At 38.7% G+C, this 17,226-nt stretch overlaps 4 protein-coding genes across 6 annotated transcripts in view; 3 read left to right on the top strand and 1 right to left on the bottom strand.

The window, feature by feature from the left end:
• LOC104748024 (protein ALWAYS EARLY 2-like) overlaps positions 1 to 5,065 on the bottom strand; it is a 7,592-nt gene extending 2,527 nt beyond the window's left edge. The window contains exons 1-13 of the mRNA XM_010469718.2: positions 4,934 to 5,065; positions 3,978 to 4,092; positions 3,787 to 3,885; positions 3,639 to 3,704; positions 3,432 to 3,509; positions 3,027 to 3,201; positions 2,524 to 2,783; positions 2,079 to 2,430; positions 1,753 to 1,824; positions 1,301 to 1,575; positions 1,159 to 1,215; positions 95 to 421; positions 6 to 17 (exon numbers count right to left, since the gene is read on the bottom strand). Of these exons, the coding sequence (XP_010468020.1) occupies positions 6 to 17; positions 95 to 421; positions 1,159 to 1,215; positions 1,301 to 1,575; positions 1,753 to 1,824; positions 2,079 to 2,430; positions 2,524 to 2,783; positions 3,027 to 3,201; positions 3,432 to 3,509; positions 3,639 to 3,704; positions 3,787 to 3,885; positions 3,978 to 4,079 (1,875 nt within the window). The 5' untranslated portion in view covers positions 4,080 to 4,092; positions 4,934 to 5,065. The remainder of the gene's footprint in view (positions 1 to 5; positions 18 to 94; positions 422 to 1,158; positions 1,216 to 1,300; positions 1,576 to 1,752; positions 1,825 to 2,078; positions 2,431 to 2,523; positions 2,784 to 3,026; positions 3,202 to 3,431; positions 3,510 to 3,638; positions 3,705 to 3,786; positions 3,886 to 3,977; positions 4,093 to 4,933) is intronic.
• On the top strand, positions 5,591 to 8,805 carry LOC104744669 (receptor like protein 30-like). 2 transcript variants are annotated; one of them, XM_010465756.2, is made up of 3 exons: positions 5,591 to 5,683; positions 5,773 to 8,472; positions 8,713 to 8,805. In XM_010465756.2, exon 2 carries the CDS (start codon positions 6,116 to 6,118, stop codon positions 8,432 to 8,434), a length of 2,319 nt encoding a protein of 772 aa, XP_010464058.1. In that variant the 5' UTR covers positions 5,591 to 5,683; positions 5,773 to 6,115; the 3' UTR covers positions 8,435 to 8,472; positions 8,713 to 8,805. The 2 variants fall into 2 exon arrangements, with proteins under 2 accessions (XP_010464058.1, XP_010464056.1); XM_010465754.1 differs by lacking the exon at positions 8,713 to 8,805 and having other exon boundaries at positions 5,773 to 8,592.
• LOC104744671 (probable Xaa-Pro aminopeptidase P) lies at positions 8,720 to 12,626 on the top strand. 2 transcript variants are annotated; one of them, XM_010465758.2, is made up of 13 exons: positions 8,720 to 9,067; positions 9,377 to 9,502; positions 9,606 to 9,725; positions 9,843 to 10,118; positions 10,238 to 10,410; positions 10,484 to 10,738; positions 11,056 to 11,117; positions 11,199 to 11,389; positions 11,472 to 11,580; positions 11,667 to 11,821; positions 11,902 to 11,994; positions 12,121 to 12,201; positions 12,407 to 12,626. In XM_010465758.2, exons 1-13 carry the CDS (start codon positions 8,744 to 8,746, stop codon positions 12,479 to 12,481), a joined length of 2,040 nt encoding a protein of 679 aa, XP_010464060.1. In that variant the 5' UTR covers positions 8,720 to 8,743; the 3' UTR covers positions 12,482 to 12,626. The 2 variants fall into 2 exon arrangements, with proteins under 2 accessions (XP_010464060.1, XP_010464059.1); XM_010465757.2 differs by having other exon boundaries at positions 10,966 to 11,117.
• Positions 12,693 to 16,518, top strand: LOC104744672 (pentatricopeptide repeat-containing protein At3g05340-like). The gene is made up of 8 exons (XM_010465760.2): positions 12,693 to 14,703; positions 14,878 to 15,083; positions 15,274 to 15,354; positions 15,435 to 15,472; positions 15,591 to 15,670; positions 15,800 to 15,880; positions 15,966 to 16,074; positions 16,162 to 16,518. Exons 1-8 carry the CDS (start codon positions 12,738 to 12,740, stop codon positions 16,304 to 16,306), a joined length of 2,706 nt encoding a protein of 901 aa, XP_010464062.1. The 5' UTR covers positions 12,693 to 12,737; the 3' UTR covers positions 16,307 to 16,518.

Below are 17,226 nucleotides of genomic sequence, written 5' to 3'. Positions count from 1 at the left end.
GAAGTAGAAAGCTTATCCTGAAATTGGAATAAACAAATATTTAGATGTACCAGATATTGAATGTGCGTAAGAGAAGTGAAGTTAGAGGCTCCACCTTTAAGAAAAACTCCTGTACTGAAAGAGTTCTGGAACTACGTGAAGCTTTATGTATGGTTTCAGAAGATTTAGCCCTTTCTTGTAAGCTTTTCTTCAGACTTATCTTACGCTTGTTTGGATGTTTCTGAGATACACTGGCTGGACCCGAATCAGAAATTTCTTTAGTTGATGCTATTACATCCATCACAGGTCTGTTCTTATCGCTTGTTGTAGCAGATTCCTCCAACGCCTGAACAGTGTATAACTGTTTTGACTGAGCTGGACTTTGACCAGCACGTTTTGTTCTAACCAAAGACTTCATATTATTCTCATCTTGATGCAATTCCTGCAACACAATAAACCAAATTATAGTATTTGTTTTAAAGGTACTGAGGTAAACGTTTTCTTCAGAAGCACAAACTTGAATACTTAGTATGCATTTTCTAGTACTTGTTTTAAAGGATAGAAACCAGAGATCACAGAATTCAACTAAGGTTAAAAGTTTAATGTACAAAGAGTAATGTAGGACTCAAAAAGTGCTTCAGCTAATTCAACATATATAGAGAATACCTTTTTGTTTATGGATTTGTTCTGACTAAAATCTGCTGGAGCTTCATCCCCCAGTACCTGAAAATTGAACCCAATTCACATATACAGCTAAAGCATGCCGAGAAGAAAGTGCACAGAAAATTTAAAGAACTATTTTGCTAACCTTTGGTTTACGTTTTCTTCTTAAACTGCCACTAGTTTGGGATTGTAGCTTCTCTGTGGGAACAGCATCACAGTCAGTGGATGCCTGCCTTGAAGGTTTTGGCTTTCTCTTGTTAGTATTCTCAACAGAAGAGATTGCATGAAGGAGACTATCATCTGGTTCTGCATTTGCTTTTTCCTNTTTAAAGGTACTGAGGTAAACGTTTTCTTCAGAAGCACAAACTTGAATACTTAGTATGCATTTTCTAGTACTTGTTTTAAAGGATAGAAACCAGAGATCACAGAATTCAACTAAGGTTAAAAGTTTAATGTACAAAGAGTAATGTAGGACTCAAAAAGTGCTTCAACTAATTCAACATATATAGAGAATACCTTTTTGTTTATGGATTTGTTCTGACTAAAATCTGCTGGAGCTTCATCCCCCAGTACCTGAAAATTGAACCCAATTCACATATACAGCTAAAGCATGCCGAGAAGAAAGTGCACAGAAAATTTAAAGAACTATTTTGCTAACCTTTGGTTTACGTTTTCTTCTTAAACTGCCACTAGTTTGGGATTGTAGCTTCTCTGTGGGAACAGCATCACAGTCAGTGGATGCCTGCCTTGAAGGTTTTGGCTTTCTCTTGTTAGTATTCTCAACAGAAGAGATTGCATGAAGGAGACTATCATCTGGTTCTGCATTTGCTTTTTCCTCATGACTGCTTGAGGATGTAGCTTCTGGTGTGCTAGATTTCTCGTCCATGTCGTATTCTGTTCTTTCTTCCTTCAACCGAGCAGATGATTCTGGACCTAATCCAATATAGTTAAACTTAACAAATTAAGACAGGTAAAGGCCCTAATCCGAACAGTGAAAGCTGCAGAATTAACCCAGTCTACATACACATTGAGGAAATCTAGAAAACCCCCAAGTTTAAGGTACATTCAGGCGCCATGGTTTAAGTCACAAGAAAACCTACAAAAACGCACCTGATTCCATCAAAGTTGCTGGATCCATTGAAGCTGACAATTCAGCCAACGCTTTCAGAGCATCAAATTCATCTACACAAAAAATAGCAATAAGTTTCAGATCCCCATATGTTTTCAGCAGAAGATGAAAATAGTTAGTTAAAAGGACAATGCATAAAAGACAGCTAACCGAATAAAGAGTAGAGGTTGTAAAAAATATGTTAACGCCTATAAGAGATGATAAATATTTCTACACTTTCCTTATAGAAAGGGCTAACACTGGAACATAAAATTGGACCTTTGATATAATAATCAAGCTTCAAGTTAAATTTATGATTGGCTGTTACCTCCAGAAGTAAGTTTTTTATCTTTTTTCTTTGTGCTGCGCGGTGAATGTTTCCCTCTTGAAGCTTCAATAGCTGCCTTTCGTCTCTGTGATTTAATTCTGATCCCCTCTGTGGCACTGCATTCTCCATTGTTATCAGAATCATTACCTTCTGCTTCTTCGACTTCGACTTTCACTTTTTTCTTGTAGAATCTTTTCGCCTTCGGAGGAGCCTCCATTTCGCTAACTCCTTCCATATCCATCAACAAGGCAGTATCTTTATCAGATTCAAGCTTCCTTTCTTGGCTACTTCCCACCCACTCCTTGAAAATGGAGTTGTCACAGTGCTTTGATTGAGATTTTCTTGTTCGCGACTAGTCAAAAGCATGTTTTCCAGTGAGGAGAGCTTACACAGAAAATAACATAAAAGATAACTGCTTGAAAAAAATTTAAAGCTCGAGAGATACCATATTCCCCCAGCTCTTGATCGGCGTGCTATCGCTAAGTTGTGTTCTTCTATTTGGTGATTCAGAAACTTTTGAAGACCCTCCCCTTCTCGATGCATCTGTTAATGCTAACGCTAAAAAATGTGCGACATCATCATTGGCATCGAATTGCTTCCTAGCTCTTTTATTTGGTGGCGTAGAGCCTTCTCTATCATCCCCCATATATGAAGTTTGTACAGGAACCCGTGGTGTGCGTTTCCCAGTGGCACGTCGCTGAGTTCCTACATGAACTAGGAAATAAATTTACACATTCTTGAAAGAATTGGTTTACAGGTACTAGACAGATGGATATAATTCCTTTACTATACAAAGTCAATAACAAATGCAGAACAAGTAACCAACTTTCTCACCCGCTTATATGATATAATGAGGGGGGAAATCATATAATTATCATTTGATTTAGCTTCTTCAGATCAGAAAAATTTTTTACGAGAGTGATGAGTTAATACAATGTAGCACTTTACCATTAGCCCGAGCTTGCTTCAAAAACGTGAGGCATCCATCTGTGGAAGCAACTGAATGTTGTACATCAACTTCCTCCCGAGAATCGCTAAGCTGAGGTTTAGCACGTTTGCGCTTTTTTTCTTTCCTTGGTACTTCTGAAGCATCCTGGCCTTCTCCTTCACTACCACTCCCTTCCTATAAGAAATACAAATGGGTTACAATCCTGTCCACATAACTTTATCAAACATACAAACTGACCCAACAGACAGGCCACAGAAAACTCAAAGTTCTTAATGTCACCCGTGTTACTCACTCACGTTAACTATCAAAGGTTATTCACCAACCAACCACAATTTCAACCACGAAATTTCATTTTTTTTCATCTACAGGCAGGTAATATCCTATGTGTAAAATAGATTTCTCACCATGACACTGTAATGATCTGTCATCATCGCAATCAGGCCAGCTACAGAGGCAGTTCCCTCGGGGAGAGATAAATATGCCTGGAAGAACAAACGAAACTTATGAAATGCAACATTGCGTAGGCTTAGCAAAAAATTATAAAGCTTGGAAAAGAAACTTTCCACATCGATTCTAATTAAAAGCGAAACATAACATGTCCTCAATCATACCCTATTCATATTAAATAGAGCTTCAACCATGTCAATGGACCTGCTACGCCGAACTGCAGCAGCAACCTGTACAAAAAAAATAGTCTTAAGAACTCTAAAGCCATATTGAAACTCACATAAACTATATGTGAGTGGAACAGTTATTAACCTTTTTCCACTCCTGGCCGTGCTTCCGGTAAGCATCATAGAAACGCTCAAGCTCTTTTCTTGTCCACTGAGGTCCCAGCTTATCAGACAACTTCTTTTTCTACGATAAGCAAAGAAAGCACAGTTATAATACACCACCAGAGTAACACATGTCATTCAGCTTTCAAGAAATAAAGACACGATTTAACTCACACGCTGCTTATTTTTTCTAGACTTGCCAGCATCTTTCCCTGGAGAAGATTCATTGGTGAAACGCTTGTTCACACTCCTCGACTTCCTCACCGCCGGTGCCATCTTGCAGGTTTATCTGCACAAGTATTTCAAATATTTTAGAATCCAGTAATGGAACTGTAAAAAGACAAACTTTAAACTGAAATGGACAAGAAGACACACGACACAAAATTAAAGAAGCAGATTTGGCTTTCGGACAAACTATGAATTGCTAATTCAACCAGGGGAAAACTCAAACAGTGAGCTAAGAGGAAAAAAAAATCAAAACTTTAATAGTTTAAAACAAGAGGAGAGTACAACTAATTCTTGGATAAGACAAAAAAGCAGTGTTGGGGAAGATAAATAGTTGCAGTAATCGAGGAGAAGAGATGAAATCGAAATCAGAATCGGAATTAACTTTGGGTATTTAAAAAATTTAGGAAATACGAAAACTCACACACAAAGGAAACATAAAGTCAGGAGCTTTAATCCAAATTTTAGTGGAAAATGTGTTTTAAATTTGAGATTAGAAGAAGACACAGAATCGAAAATCGAAACTCCCATCGCCTACACCCAAAAATAAAACGCAGACTCTCCCACAAATCTGAAACTGCAAAAACAATTTGAAAAAAAAAAAAAAGAAAAAAAAAGTTTCAATCGAGTGAGCTTCCAAAAAACCAATTAAAACCCCAGTTGAGAACAAAAGCAACTCGATTGAAGACACAAGTCACTTACTAACACGGAAGAAGTTTAGAGAAACCAAAATTTTTTTTTCCGGGAAAATTTGGATAACCAAACAAAAGAAAAATTTGAAACGGAAAAGAAAAAAAGGAAAACCCATTAAAAACCCTAATCGAAGCAGATCCACTCACCAATTAGGTGACTTTGAAGAGTGAAAATAGATAACCAAANGGGGGGGGGGGGGGGGGGGGGCTCACCTCGGAGGTGAGAGAGAGAGAAGTCGAGACTTTACTTTCAAATAAAAGAGAGAGAGAGATTGTATGAGAGAAAAAAAAAAATTTTAAAGAAGGGTTTTAAGAGAGAGAAGTAAACTGAGGAAGACGAAATTACANAAAAAAAAAAAAAAAAAAAAAAAAAAAAAAAAAAAAAAAAAAAAAAAGAGGAGAGAGAAAGATAATGAGAAAGAATTGAAGAGGGAGTGTTGTAGTGTGTTGTGTTGCCGCGAAACTTGAATACACCTTGGACGTCTTCAGCCAATCAGCCTTTCCCTATTTGTCACTTTTTTTCCTTTTTTTTAGTATCAGAATCCAGTACAAATGTCATCTCGAACGTCCACGTGGATTACACTGATCTTTACATCGTTAGATTGTTTTCGTTTCACTTGTTGTGATTCTGTTATCGGCAGCACAGGATCATATTTGAAATATATACAATAATACTTTTTTTTTAATCTCTTGAAGATCTCATCAGATCCCTTAAAACGACAACGATTTAAATAGACCTTTTTTTTTAACTTAAAACGGACGAATCGATCTGATTCTATATTGGGCTTATTACAAAGCCCAAATAAAAAGCCATAACATATATTAGCAATAGCCCTCTCAAAGTTGAGAGGCGGTTCCATGGCCGCAAAAAAAAAAAAAAAAACGGTCGACGGCGAAGATCCGAGCGGGACCGGAATAGTCACGATGATTATGATGAACTCGCCAAGGAATCAGTTTGTTCAGGTGAAACAAGTTCAGAAAAGTGAGTACTCTTAATTGTGATTTAGTATAAAACCATACTCTAATAACTCCGAGTATTTTGATCTTTGCAGGGTAAATAAAACTGGGAGAATCAAGAAGAGTGGAAACTTCCGTAAGCATTGAGAGTTGAATCAGTTCAGGTATTTTGGAAAAGTTAGCAACAGATAAAGTTAATACTATAAAGTAAGAAACACTTTTAGACTTTGTTAGCGACTGGCGAGTCAATATTTGTCTAATAAGTGGGGACAAGTTTGACGCAAGTGGCACACATCATTGGTTACAGAGAGAGAATTAGGTAGGTGATGGACAAGTCTACTAAATATAGCTTTTCACAATTGAGTATTGTTTTCTTTCTCTCTAAAGACACACCAGACCAAGAAACCAGGCACCATAGTTACAAAACAAACTACTAGAATGATGATTGCAAGCTCTTCTGGTATTGTTTTCTTTCTCTTGTTGTGTTCCCTCGTTCTACACACTCTTGCAGCATCTCCTAGGCTTCTTCACTATTGCCGTCTTGACCAAAGGGATGCTCTTCTCGAGTTCAAACACGAGTTCAACCACGACGAGTTTACAGATCCATTGTTAAGTTCGTGGAACCAGAGTAGTGATTGCTGTCTTTGGAGTGGTGTCACGTGCGATGCTAGATCCGGCGAGGTGATTTCACTTGACCTTGTTCATGTCCTTCTTAACAACCCTTTGAAACCAAATAGTGGTCTTTTCAAACTCCAACAACTTAAGAACCTAACTCTTAGTGATTGCCGTCTCTATGGAGAGATTACTTCTTCACTAGGAAACCTTTCTCGTCTCACCCATCTTGACCTTTCGAGTAATCAACTGACAGGTGAAGTTCTTGCTTCAATCAGTAACCTAAACCAACTTAGAGACCTTTTAATTTCTGATAACAGCTTTAGTGGTGATATACCTACTTCATTTGCAAATTTCACAAAGCTGTCTACTCTAGACATCTCAAACAACCTATTCACATTGGAAAATTTCCCTTTCGTACTACCAAATCTAACCAGCTTGTCCTCCTTAAACATTGCCTCTAATCACGTTAAATCCACGCTTCCATCTGATTTGAGCAGACTCCACAACTTGGAATATTTTCTCATGCGTGAGAATTCTTTTTCCGGGACTTTTCCTACATCTTTGTTCACGATTCCTTCGTTACAGTATGTTGATTTGGAAGGAAACCAGTTCAGTGGACATATAAAGTTTGGGAATATATCTTCATCGTCTAGTCTTTGGAATATATACCTTGCTAATAACAAATTCGATGGTCCAATCCCTGAATCTGTATCTAAGATTAAGAGTCTCATAGCACTAGATATCAGCAACAACAACTTAGTTGGGACAATCCCAACTTCTATATCAAAGTTAGTCAACCTCCAGCATCTTAGTCTTTCATACAATAAGTTACAAGGCCAAGTACCAGGTTTCATATGTGGATTGATAACAGCGACACTTTCCCACAATTCTTTCAACAGTTTTGGAAAGCCATCATCATCTTCCGGCCGAGAAGGACTGTTTGAGTTGGATCTTGGTTCAAATTCACTTGGAGGACCATTTCCGCAATGGATCTGCAACCAAAGGTTCTTAAAGTTCTTGGATTTGTCCAACAATCTTTTCAACGGCTCAATCCCTCCTTGTTTTAAACATTCAACTTATTGGCTTAAAGGGCTTGTTCTACGTAACAACAGCTTCAGCGGGATCCTTCCAGACGTATTTGTCAATGCTAGCATGTTATTCTCAGTTGACGTTAGCTTCAACCTGTTGGAAGGAAAACTTCCAAAATCACTGATGAATTGCTCTGTTATTGAACTTGTGAATGTGGGAGGCAACAGAATCAATGACACTTTTCCATCATGGTTGGCTTCTCTGCGATCGTTACGTGTCCTCATCCTCAGGTCTAATGCGTTCCACGGGTCTTTATATCATGACCACGTATCTAATGGGTTTCAACATCTGAGATTCATCGATATATCACAGAATGGTTTCAGTGGAACTTTGTCACCTTTGTATTTTTCCAATTGGCGTGAGATGGTGACATCTGAGAGCTCTGATCTAGGTACGGGGGAAGTGTACATGGGGGAGGAAGGGCCAGAGTTCAGCCATAGTAATTCGATGACTATGATATATAAAGGAGTAGAGACAGAGTTCTTAAAGATCCCATATTCGTTTAGAGCCATTGACTTCTCTGGAAACAGATTTAATGGGAATATACCTGAATCCATTGGTTTGTTGATTGAACTGCGTCTTCTCAACTTGTCAGGCAACGTATTCACTGGAAGCATCCCTCAAGCATTGGCAAATTTGACAAACCTCGAGACGTTAGACGTGTCTCGTAATCAGTTGTCAGGTCACATTCCTCGAGACCTTGGTAGCCTCTCTTTTCTTTCGACGATGAACTTCTCCCACAACCTTCTCGAAGGTCCAGTCCCACAAGGCACACAGTTTCAAAGCCAGAACTGTTCTATATTCATGGACAACTTCAAGCTCTCCGGTCTCGAGAAAATCTGTGGCAAAGCTCATGCCCCGAATTCTACACCACGAGAATCCGAGGAACTGTCGGAACCAAAAGAACAAGTGATAAACTGGATAGCAGCTGCTATAGCCTACGGACCTGGTGTGTTCTGTGGATTAGTTATTGGACATATCTTTGCTTCACACAAACACAAGTGGTTCCGTCGAAACAAGCGCAGAGTAGTAGTCATCAAAAGTGCTCGTTGAACACCATCATCTCTCATAATATGTTCGTTGTGAAATCTGTGAGTGTTGTTGTACTTTGTGTTTGTAAATTTTTACCTTTTGGTATTTGTAATAATAAACTGCTTCCGTCCCGTGGAATCTAATCAGAAGATGAAAAATCTCCAATAATTTTTGGACTAGTGTGACGTGTGCGGGTTGATATGCAATTATCTTTAGTTATGCACATTATTTAAGATTTTTAATAATATGGGGACTGTTTTACAATTCTCCCTAAATATACATCTATCTTCTTCTCACAGTGTTGTGTGATTCTCCTGCTTATCGCCGGCGATGATTCCTCTAACTCTTTCGTCGCCGTCTCTGACTCGTCTCGTTTTGTTCACCTCACGTTACTCTCACACTCCGTTCCTCCGCAATTTCAACTCGCTCCCTTTGATCAACCGGAAATTACCGTATAACAAACCCCCTTTTGGCGTGAGGTGTCATGCTAGTAGCAGCAGTTCTTCCTCCTTCACCGCAAAGTCTTCCAAAGAGATTCGTAAGACTCAAACCAAAGTAGTCGTTGACGAGAAGCTTACCTCGATCCGGCGGCTGTTCTCTAATCCGGGTGTTGGAATCGATGCTTATATCATACCTTCACAAGATGCACATCAGGTTTTTTTTTCCCTTCTAAACCTGGTCTTTCATGTATTGTTATAAATTAGGGTTAGCTTGTGAGTGATTACAAATTGGGATGTGAATACAAATTGAATGTGAAGTTCTGAACTCAGTTCCTTGATGCTTTTGCAATGTCTTCCAGTTTGCATCTTTCAATGATAAATTGTGTTTGGAATTCATGAAATTAGCTTTGCTCGTAATTTTGGTTTTAGTAATGTGTTGCTCTTTTGAGGTTATGGGAAAGTCACAAAATCTATATATTTCTGCTTCTAAATGACTAAATGTATCCCTAAACTGCTGTACTAGAGCGAGTTCATCGCAGAGTGCTATGCGAGGAGGGCTTATATATCAGGATTTACTGGAAGTGCTGGTACGGCTATTGTCACCAAGGACAAGGCAGCTCTGTGGACAGATGGCCGCTATTTTCTTCAGGTTTTGGCATCCTTTTGAAATTTTTGATTTTTATCTTGTATATACATTTGAAAGGAAATGTGAGGTTTCTTATCTACGTTCGCTGCAATTAATTGTATCAAAGGCGGAGAAGCAATTAAACTCAAGTTGGAGTCTCATGCGTGCTGGTAATCCAGGAGTTCCCACGGCAAGTGAATGGATAGCTGATGTTTTGGCTCCTGGTGGAAGAGTTGGTATTGACCCTGTAAGCTACTATTTAAACCTTTTAAATTGTGTCTCCTGTTACTTATACTTAGATAGCTTCAATATTTGTAGTTTATGATTTGTATTTACAATACTTTGGTATTCATGAAGGGAGCAGTTTCTTTTTTCCGCCGATGCTGCTGAGGAATTGAAGGAGGTCATAGCCAAAAAGAATCATGAGTTGGTTTACTTGTACAATGTAAATCTTGTGGATGAGATATGGAAGGACTCAAGGCCAAAGCCTCCAAGCAAACAAATAAGGATACATGACTTGAAGTATGCTGGTGTCGATGTGGCCTCAAAATTGTTGACTCTGAGGAATCAAATTATGGATGCTGGCGCATCTGCCATTGTGATATCCATGCTTGATGAGATTGCATGGGTGCTTAATTTGGTAATACTCTAGATTAGCACCTTACCTTTGAATTTATTAGTTCTGCGCCACTAATCTCAGCTTATTCTTCACTAAGGTCCCAATTTATTGATGTTGTATTGTGCTTTTGCTGATTGCAGAGAGGGAGCGATGTTCCACATTCACCTGTAATGTACGCATATCTGATTGTAGAGGTTGACCAAGCCCATCTCTTTGTAGATAATTCTAAGGTAACAGAGGAGGTGAAAGATCATTTGAAAAACGCAGGGATCGAAATCAGACCTTATGATTCCATTCTTCAAGAAATAGATAGGTAAGAAATTGATTGTACATGTCCATTTATAAGCTTCAGAAAAAGGAATCTACCTCACTTTGAGTTTTCTCAGTCTGGCAGCACGTGGAGCTCAGCTTCTGATGGATCCATCATCGCTCAACGTAGCTATCATTAGTACCTACAAATCTGCGTGTGAAAGATATACGAGGAATTCTGAAAGCGAAGAAAGAGCTAACCTTAAATTTACTGATAGCTCCAGCGGATATATTGCTAATCCCTCTGGCATCTACATGCAATCTCCTATTTCGTGGGCAAAGGCCATTAAAAATGATGCCGAGCTACAGGGAATGAAGAACTCTCACTTGAGGTAGAGAAACCCACTGCAATACCATCTTTCCCTAATCCATCCGCCTTTAAAGTATTCAAGTTTCCTCTTGAAGATTTTGGTTTCTTTTGTACTTTCAAATGCTAAATAACTTAGGTTGACCAAATTTATATGGAGATATGCTGCTGCTCTAGCTCATTTCTGGAAAATTTTGGTTCCTTTTTCTTTTGTATGTGAAATTTCTTTGGCTCACCACTTATTTTATGCAGAGATGCTGCTGCTCTAGCTCATTTCTGGGCTTGGCTGGAAGAAGAAGTGCATAAGAATGCAAACCTAACAGAGGTAGATGTGGCTGACAGGCTCCTTGAATTTCGTTCACTGCAAGATGGTTTTATGGATACAAGCTTCGATACAATAAGTGGTATGATTATTGTCATCTTCCACATAGTCAATATACACTCAGTGAGTGATATGCATTCCTTTCCTCAAATTACTCTTGCAGGTTCCGGTGCAAATGGTGCTATTATACACTATAAACCCGAGCCAGAGAGCTGCAGTCGTGTAGACCCTAAAAAACTTTTTTTGCTGGATAGTGGCGCTCAATATGTTGATGGAACAACAGACATCACCAGAACAGTACATTTTAGTGAACCTTCTGCACGAGAAAAAGAATGTTTCACTCGAGTTTTGCAGGTTGGGGATTTGGCTCATCTTTTACCTATCTTGAACAGACAAACCTGTGTGGGTTGCTGTCTGATTGGGTTTTTGGTTGTAGGGTCATATAGCTCTTGATCAAGCCGTGTTCCCAGAAGGTACTCCTGGTTTTGTATTAGATGGGTTTGCACGCTCTTCTCTGTGGAAGATTGGACTTGATTACCGCCATGGTACTTTATTCGATCTTTTGACCTTTCTTCACGAACAACTTTTTGTTAGGAACTCATGCTGATCTGATATCTTTTCTGCCTAACAGGGACTGGACACGGCGTAGGGGCTGCACTCAATGTGCATGAAGGTCCTCAAAGTATTAGTTATCGGTATGGAAACATGACCCCTCTCCAGAATGGCATGATAGTAAGCAATGAACCTGGATATTATGAAGATCATGCATTTGGGATCCGAATTGAGGTGCGACTTGGTCACCAGTCCATGACAGTCTTTATAAGATATATAAGATTAGTTAACAACTGTATGGTCTGCTTTTGCAGAATCTCCTTCATGTGAGAGATGCTGAAACACCAAACCGCTTTGGTGGAGTTACATACCTTGGATTTGAGAAGCTTACATTCTTCCCCATTCAGGTATGGAGTGATACTGATCCCCATTCGTCTGATCTAACTCGCATTCATCTGGTCAGAGGAACCTTCTGGTTTTCTTCTAGCTTTTCCCTTGTCCTTACATTTGATCTCACTCACTAAACCTTGCAGACAAAAATGGTTGATGTTTCTTTGCTATCTGATACTGAGATTGACTGGCTTAATAGTTACCACGAGGAAGTCTGGGAAAAGGTTAGTCCACAAAACAACTTTTGACTTACTTTCTCCAAAAGACAAGTAGATGAGTCTAAGACACAAGGCCTGCATGTGCCTTCAAAGCAAGGCATATCAACACATAAAAAAGGAAACATGGTTTTGATTGTCTTATTAGCGTAATAGATCAAAGTCTTTTACATACAGCTGCAGTTTTTTGAACCGGGTAATATTTCTTTGGCAGGTTTCACCATTATTGGAAGGTTCTTCAACTCAGCAGTGGCTCTGGAACAACACAAGACCGTTAGCCAAACCATGATCAAACCCCGCCAAGTGTTGTTTCCACCTGCAAACTTAGACTTGATCCTTAATGATTATAACCAGAATCTGCTCCTTTTATATTGATCGTGTATTCGTGTGTGTAAATTACAAACAGAGAAGTATGATATATCCTATTTCCTGTATTTTACAAAAAGAAGTCCCAACTTTTACTAAATTTCTCGAATTGCATAAGTATCTCTTCCAGAAGCTAAATTCAACCCAACCTCGCAAAAACTGAAATTAACGGTCGGCGAATGAATTCGAGATGGGTGATTCAGAAACTGACCTCTCACCCTCCTCTTTGCTTGTCTACCATTTTGTGCCCTTCGAAACTCCTAATCCGGCAAAGCCAAGTCTCCACTTTTCTCCTCAATCATGTCGATATGAGCCTTCTCTTATCCATCTGCGGCAGAGAAGGGTGGTTTCCTCATCTGGGTCCTTGTCTCCATGCTTCCATTATCAAGAATCCTGAATTTTTCGAGCCTGTAGATGCTGACATCCATCGAAACGCTCTTGTTGTTTGGAACTCTTTGCTTTCTCAGTACGTAAAATGTGGGAAGTTAGTTGATGCGCTCCAGTTGTTCGACGAAATGCCCATGAGAGATGTTATCTCGCAGAATATACTGTTTTATGGGTTTCTGAGGAACAGAGAGACTGAGTCTGGTTTTGTATTGCTTAAACGAATGCTTGGGTCTGGTGGGTTTGATCAAGCGACCTTGACGATTGTTTTATCAGTTTGTGTTACGCCAGAGTTTTGTTTGGTGACCAAGATGATTCACGCTTTAGCAGTTTTAAGTGGCTATTATGACAAGGACATATCTGTGGGGAACAAATTGATTACATCTTATTTCAAATGTGGGTGTTCGGTTTCTGCGAGACGGGTTTTTGATGAGATGGCATCACATAGAAATGTCATCACATGGACAGCTGTGGTTTCGGGTCTGATAGAGAATGAGTTACATGAAGATGGTCTAAGACTGTTTAGTTTGATGCGTAGAGGACTGGTCCATCCAAACTCAGTAACTTATTTGAGTGCTCTGGCTGCTTGTTCAGGCTCACAGAGGATAGTGGAAGGGCAACAGATTCATGCCCTTTTGTGGAAATTTGGGATTGAATCAGAATTATGCATTGAGAGTGCGCTAATGGATATGTACTCTAAATGTGGAAGCATTGAAGATGCGTGGAAGATCTTTGAGTCCACTGACGAAGTTGATGAAGTTTCCATGACTGTGATATTAGTTGGTTTAGCACAAAATGGGTCAGAGGAAGAAGCTATACAGTTCTTCATTAGAATGCTTCAAGCTGGTGTAGAGATTGATGCAAATGTAGTCTCAGCTGTTCTTGGTGTTTCGTTTGTCGATAACTCTTTGGGTCTAGGCAAGCAACTGCATTCTTTGGTTATCAAACGAAAATTCTCTGGTAACACCTTTGTCAACAATGGACTCATTAATATGTACCCAAAATGTGGAGATCTGATTGATTCACTAACTGTCTTTAGACGAATGCCTAAGAGGAACTATGTTTCATGGAACTCGATGATTGCAGCATTTGCTCGCCATGGTAATGGATTAGCTGCCTTGAATCTATACGAAGAAATGATTACACAAGACGTGAAGCCTACAGATGTTACCTTTCTATCTCTACTTCATGCTTGTAGCCATGTAGGGTTGATCGATAAAGGCCGAGAACTCTTAAACGTGATGCAAGATGTCCATGGGATCGAGCCTAGGACAGAGCATTATGCCTGTATTATTGACATGTTTGGTCGTGCTGGTCTTTTGAAAGAAGCAAAGAGCTTTATAGACTCATTGCCTATCAAGCCTGATTATAAAATTTGGCAAGCATTGCTTGGAGCTTGTAGTTTCCATGGTGAAACAGAAGTAGGGAAATATGCAGCTGAACAGTTAATTCAAACTGCACCTGACAGCTCAGCGGCCCATATCTTGATGGCCAACATTTACTCATCCAGAGGGAAATGGAAGGAGAGGGCGAAGACGATCAAGAGAATGAAAGCAATGGGAGTGACTAAAGAAACGGGCATAAGTTCGATTGAAATTGAGAATAAAACACACAGCTTTGTAGTTGGGGACCAACTACATCCACAAGCAGAGGCTATATATGATGTTCTGGCTGAATTGTTTCCGGTTATGGTAGATGAAGGTTACAGGCCTGATAAGAGGTTTATTCTCTGTTATACAGGAGGCGACAGAAACGGCATAAGTGTCTTAGTTCCTTAACGCCATGGCGTAAGTTTGATTTTGGTAGAAGACTCTCTAGCTGAAACAGAGTCTTCGCTGTTTTGTCTCTCTATCTTAATATATGGACATTTGTCTGGTCACCGGTTAACGCCATAAAGGGAAAACTTAGGGAAGAGACATGGTAGGAGTCTAAGAGATACAATGGAAGGTCTTCATGTATTTGCTTCGGTACCTAGAATCTCTTTCTTTTCCAATTCCAGAAATTCAAAATCTCAGCGATTCATCCCCAGTTGCAGAGAGAAGAGCAGAGAAGATCCACTCTCTAGCTCTTCACCGTACTCTATACTTGGCGTAGAGCCAAGCTGCTCATCTTCTGAGCTAAAGGCAGCTTTTCGTGCCAAAGTATGCATCCAAGAATCACTGATCTGTACTTTTCTTTCCGCTAACTATTTCCTTTTGATACGATTTGTAAATGGGTTCTGAGTTGTTCTTGGCACATTTTTAACTTGTCTTTGTTATTCCCCTCCTAGTTTCTCAAGTTTTGGATTTTTCATGTATACCAGTCTTGTTGACCATTTTGTGCTTTGCAAAGGTGAAACAATACCATCCTGATGTAAACAGAGAGAGAAGCAACTCTGATATTATGATCCGTCGCATAATCCAGGCATATGAGGTCACATTAACTTGTTCTACACCATGTGAGCAGATTTGGCTATAACTTACAGTAGCTCAAAAGTATTAATTTTTTTGCAGATGTTAACAAACTATAGCCGGTCAGAGATAATTGAAGGGTATACTCATAATACACTTTTAGCAAAATCTATTAAGAACACAACATAGGAATGATTTTGGAATTCGACCCAAAACAACCAAGTAATGTTTTTTTTTCTTCTGTGTATTGCATACTAGAGAATGCTTGGACCCTTTTGACCATCCAGAGTGTGAGGCACTTGACGTGTTTGTGAATGAAGTCCTCTGTGTTGGAAAAAGTACCAAACTTGCTTCCTCTCTTTTGTATTTAGCTCTTTTAGTTGCTCCAATTCTTCTTGAACATCGTTTGGAGAGAAGATTTTTAAAAATTATGTTAAGAATGTATACTTGTTTCTCCCCAATTTCAGGATGTTCGTACCCATGCTTTAAAACAGCTCCTCAGGTCTTCTCATGTGATACAACTGGAACAGCTCGAGCAATGTCCCAAGGTACGGATGGTATTACTCCCTCCATATTTCACCCTCTATATAGCTCCGTTTCTTCTAATAATATATGCTGCGTATATATGATCAGGGCATGGCGAAGATAACCGTTTACAATCTGCAGTTAACCAGTGCCCGAGAAATTGCATACATTATGTCACACCATCACAGAGAATTATTTTAGAAGAGTTACTTGACAGGTATATATATATATATATGCTTCTCTCTACCCTCCTTGAGATATTTTCTCTGTGATTGTGAATACTCATTTCTCGTCCTAAGTCCAGTGTCTTGGGAAAACCTTATGATTGTTCCGCGGAATCAGAATTTCTCTATGCTCTTATCGTCAAAGCTCAGTTTGAGAACAATCGGTACCAGAAGCCAAAAAAGAAACAACCTGAATCTTCAGGAAAACATGTAGACTGGTTCTGAAGTTCAACATTATAAGTCCACCGAAGAAGTTTCCATGACTGTGATATTAGTTGGCCTAGCACATATATAATGGGTCAGTCCGTCAGTGAACGCAGCTATACTGTTCTTTATTAATATGCCTTCAAGCAGGTGCAGAGACTGATTTCTTTGTGCAAAATTCTCTCTTAAACTGAAATTTATATACTTAATTATTAAACTGAACATTAATAGGATTTTGGTTTTGAACAAAAGAAAAAAGTGCTCAATGATTGATAACATTGTTCCGTTGGTTAAATGAGTAATCTTTAAACTTAAATAGAGGAAATTAGAGCCTGGCAATTTTAGAATTAGCACAAAACGTTGCCTTATTCCTAACACTGTAAACCAAATAAATAAGTAAATAACCATAAACCCAAAAAATAAAAAAAAAGTCATGAGAAACGAAATTCAATGAAAGAAAGAAAAAAAAAAAAAACTAGAACTCCCAAAAAAACAAAGTAACATATCACTTATTCTTCTCAATTTTGATCTTTAACACCCATCATTTTATATTTTTATTTACTCCACTTTCTTTTGGGTGAGGTTCACATCATCAATCTCCTCATCCTCATCCTTCTACGAAATGTAACAATATTACATCTATAAATAGTATAATGTAATAATTTTATATGTATGAATATTAATATATTATAGTTAACATTTTTATTGCTTGTGTTTATCGAATTGAATGTGATGAAAAATATTAATAGTGTTTGAAGGAGGTTTTATGTAAATAACTAGAGAGATAATCTTGGTGAAAAGTTTAAAAATATCTCCACAATATGAAGACTTGTATTTTAATAGAATTTAGAGAGTAGTTAAGAAATATGCTAATAGTATGCTGTATGATTTTTAGAATTCGTATAAATTAAAAGCGGTAATTTTTCATGGCATTAGAAGGA

The sequence above is a fragment of the Camelina sativa genome, chromosome 15, assembly GCF_000633955.1.
Source record: "Camelina sativa cultivar DH55 chromosome 15, Cs, whole genome shotgun sequence".
In the NCBI taxonomy this organism is placed as follows: domain Eukaryota; kingdom Viridiplantae; phylum Streptophyta; class Magnoliopsida; order Brassicales; family Brassicaceae; genus Camelina; species Camelina sativa.
The sequence above is the reverse complement of the archived record's forward strand: the minus strand, read 5'-3'. Positions and strand labels throughout refer to the sequence as shown.

Excerpts from the sequence above, each read along its gene's own strand:
- LOC104744669 (XM_010465756.2), top strand. The coding sequence starts at position 6,116 with ATGATGATTGCAAGCTCTTCTGGTATTGTTTTCTTTCTCTTGTTGTGT.
- LOC104744671 (XM_010465757.2), top strand. The coding sequence starts at position 8,744 with ATGATTCCTCTAACTCTTTCGTCGCCGTCTCTGACTCGTCTCGTTTTG. Across the intron at positions 9,068-9,376 it reads CTTCACAAGATGCACATCAG|AGCGAGTTCATCGCAGAGTG; the intron begins GTTTTTTTTTCC and ends CTGCTGTACTAG. Across the intron at positions 9,726-9,842 it reads GAAGAGTTGGTATTGACCCT|TTTCTTTTTTCCGCCGATGC; the intron begins GTAAGCTACTAT and ends TGAAGGGAGCAG.
- LOC104744672 (XM_010465760.2), top strand. The coding sequence starts at position 12,738 with ATGAATTCGAGATGGGTGATTCAGAAACTGACCTCTCACCCTCCTCTT. Across the intron at positions 15,084-15,273 it reads AGGCAGCTTTTCGTGCCAAA|GTGAAACAATACCATCCTGA; the intron begins GTATGCATCCAA and ends TGCTTTGCAAAG. Across the intron at positions 15,473-15,590 it reads CGGTCAGAGATAATTGAAGG|AGAATGCTTGGACCCTTTTG; the intron begins GTATACTCATAA and ends ATTGCATACTAG.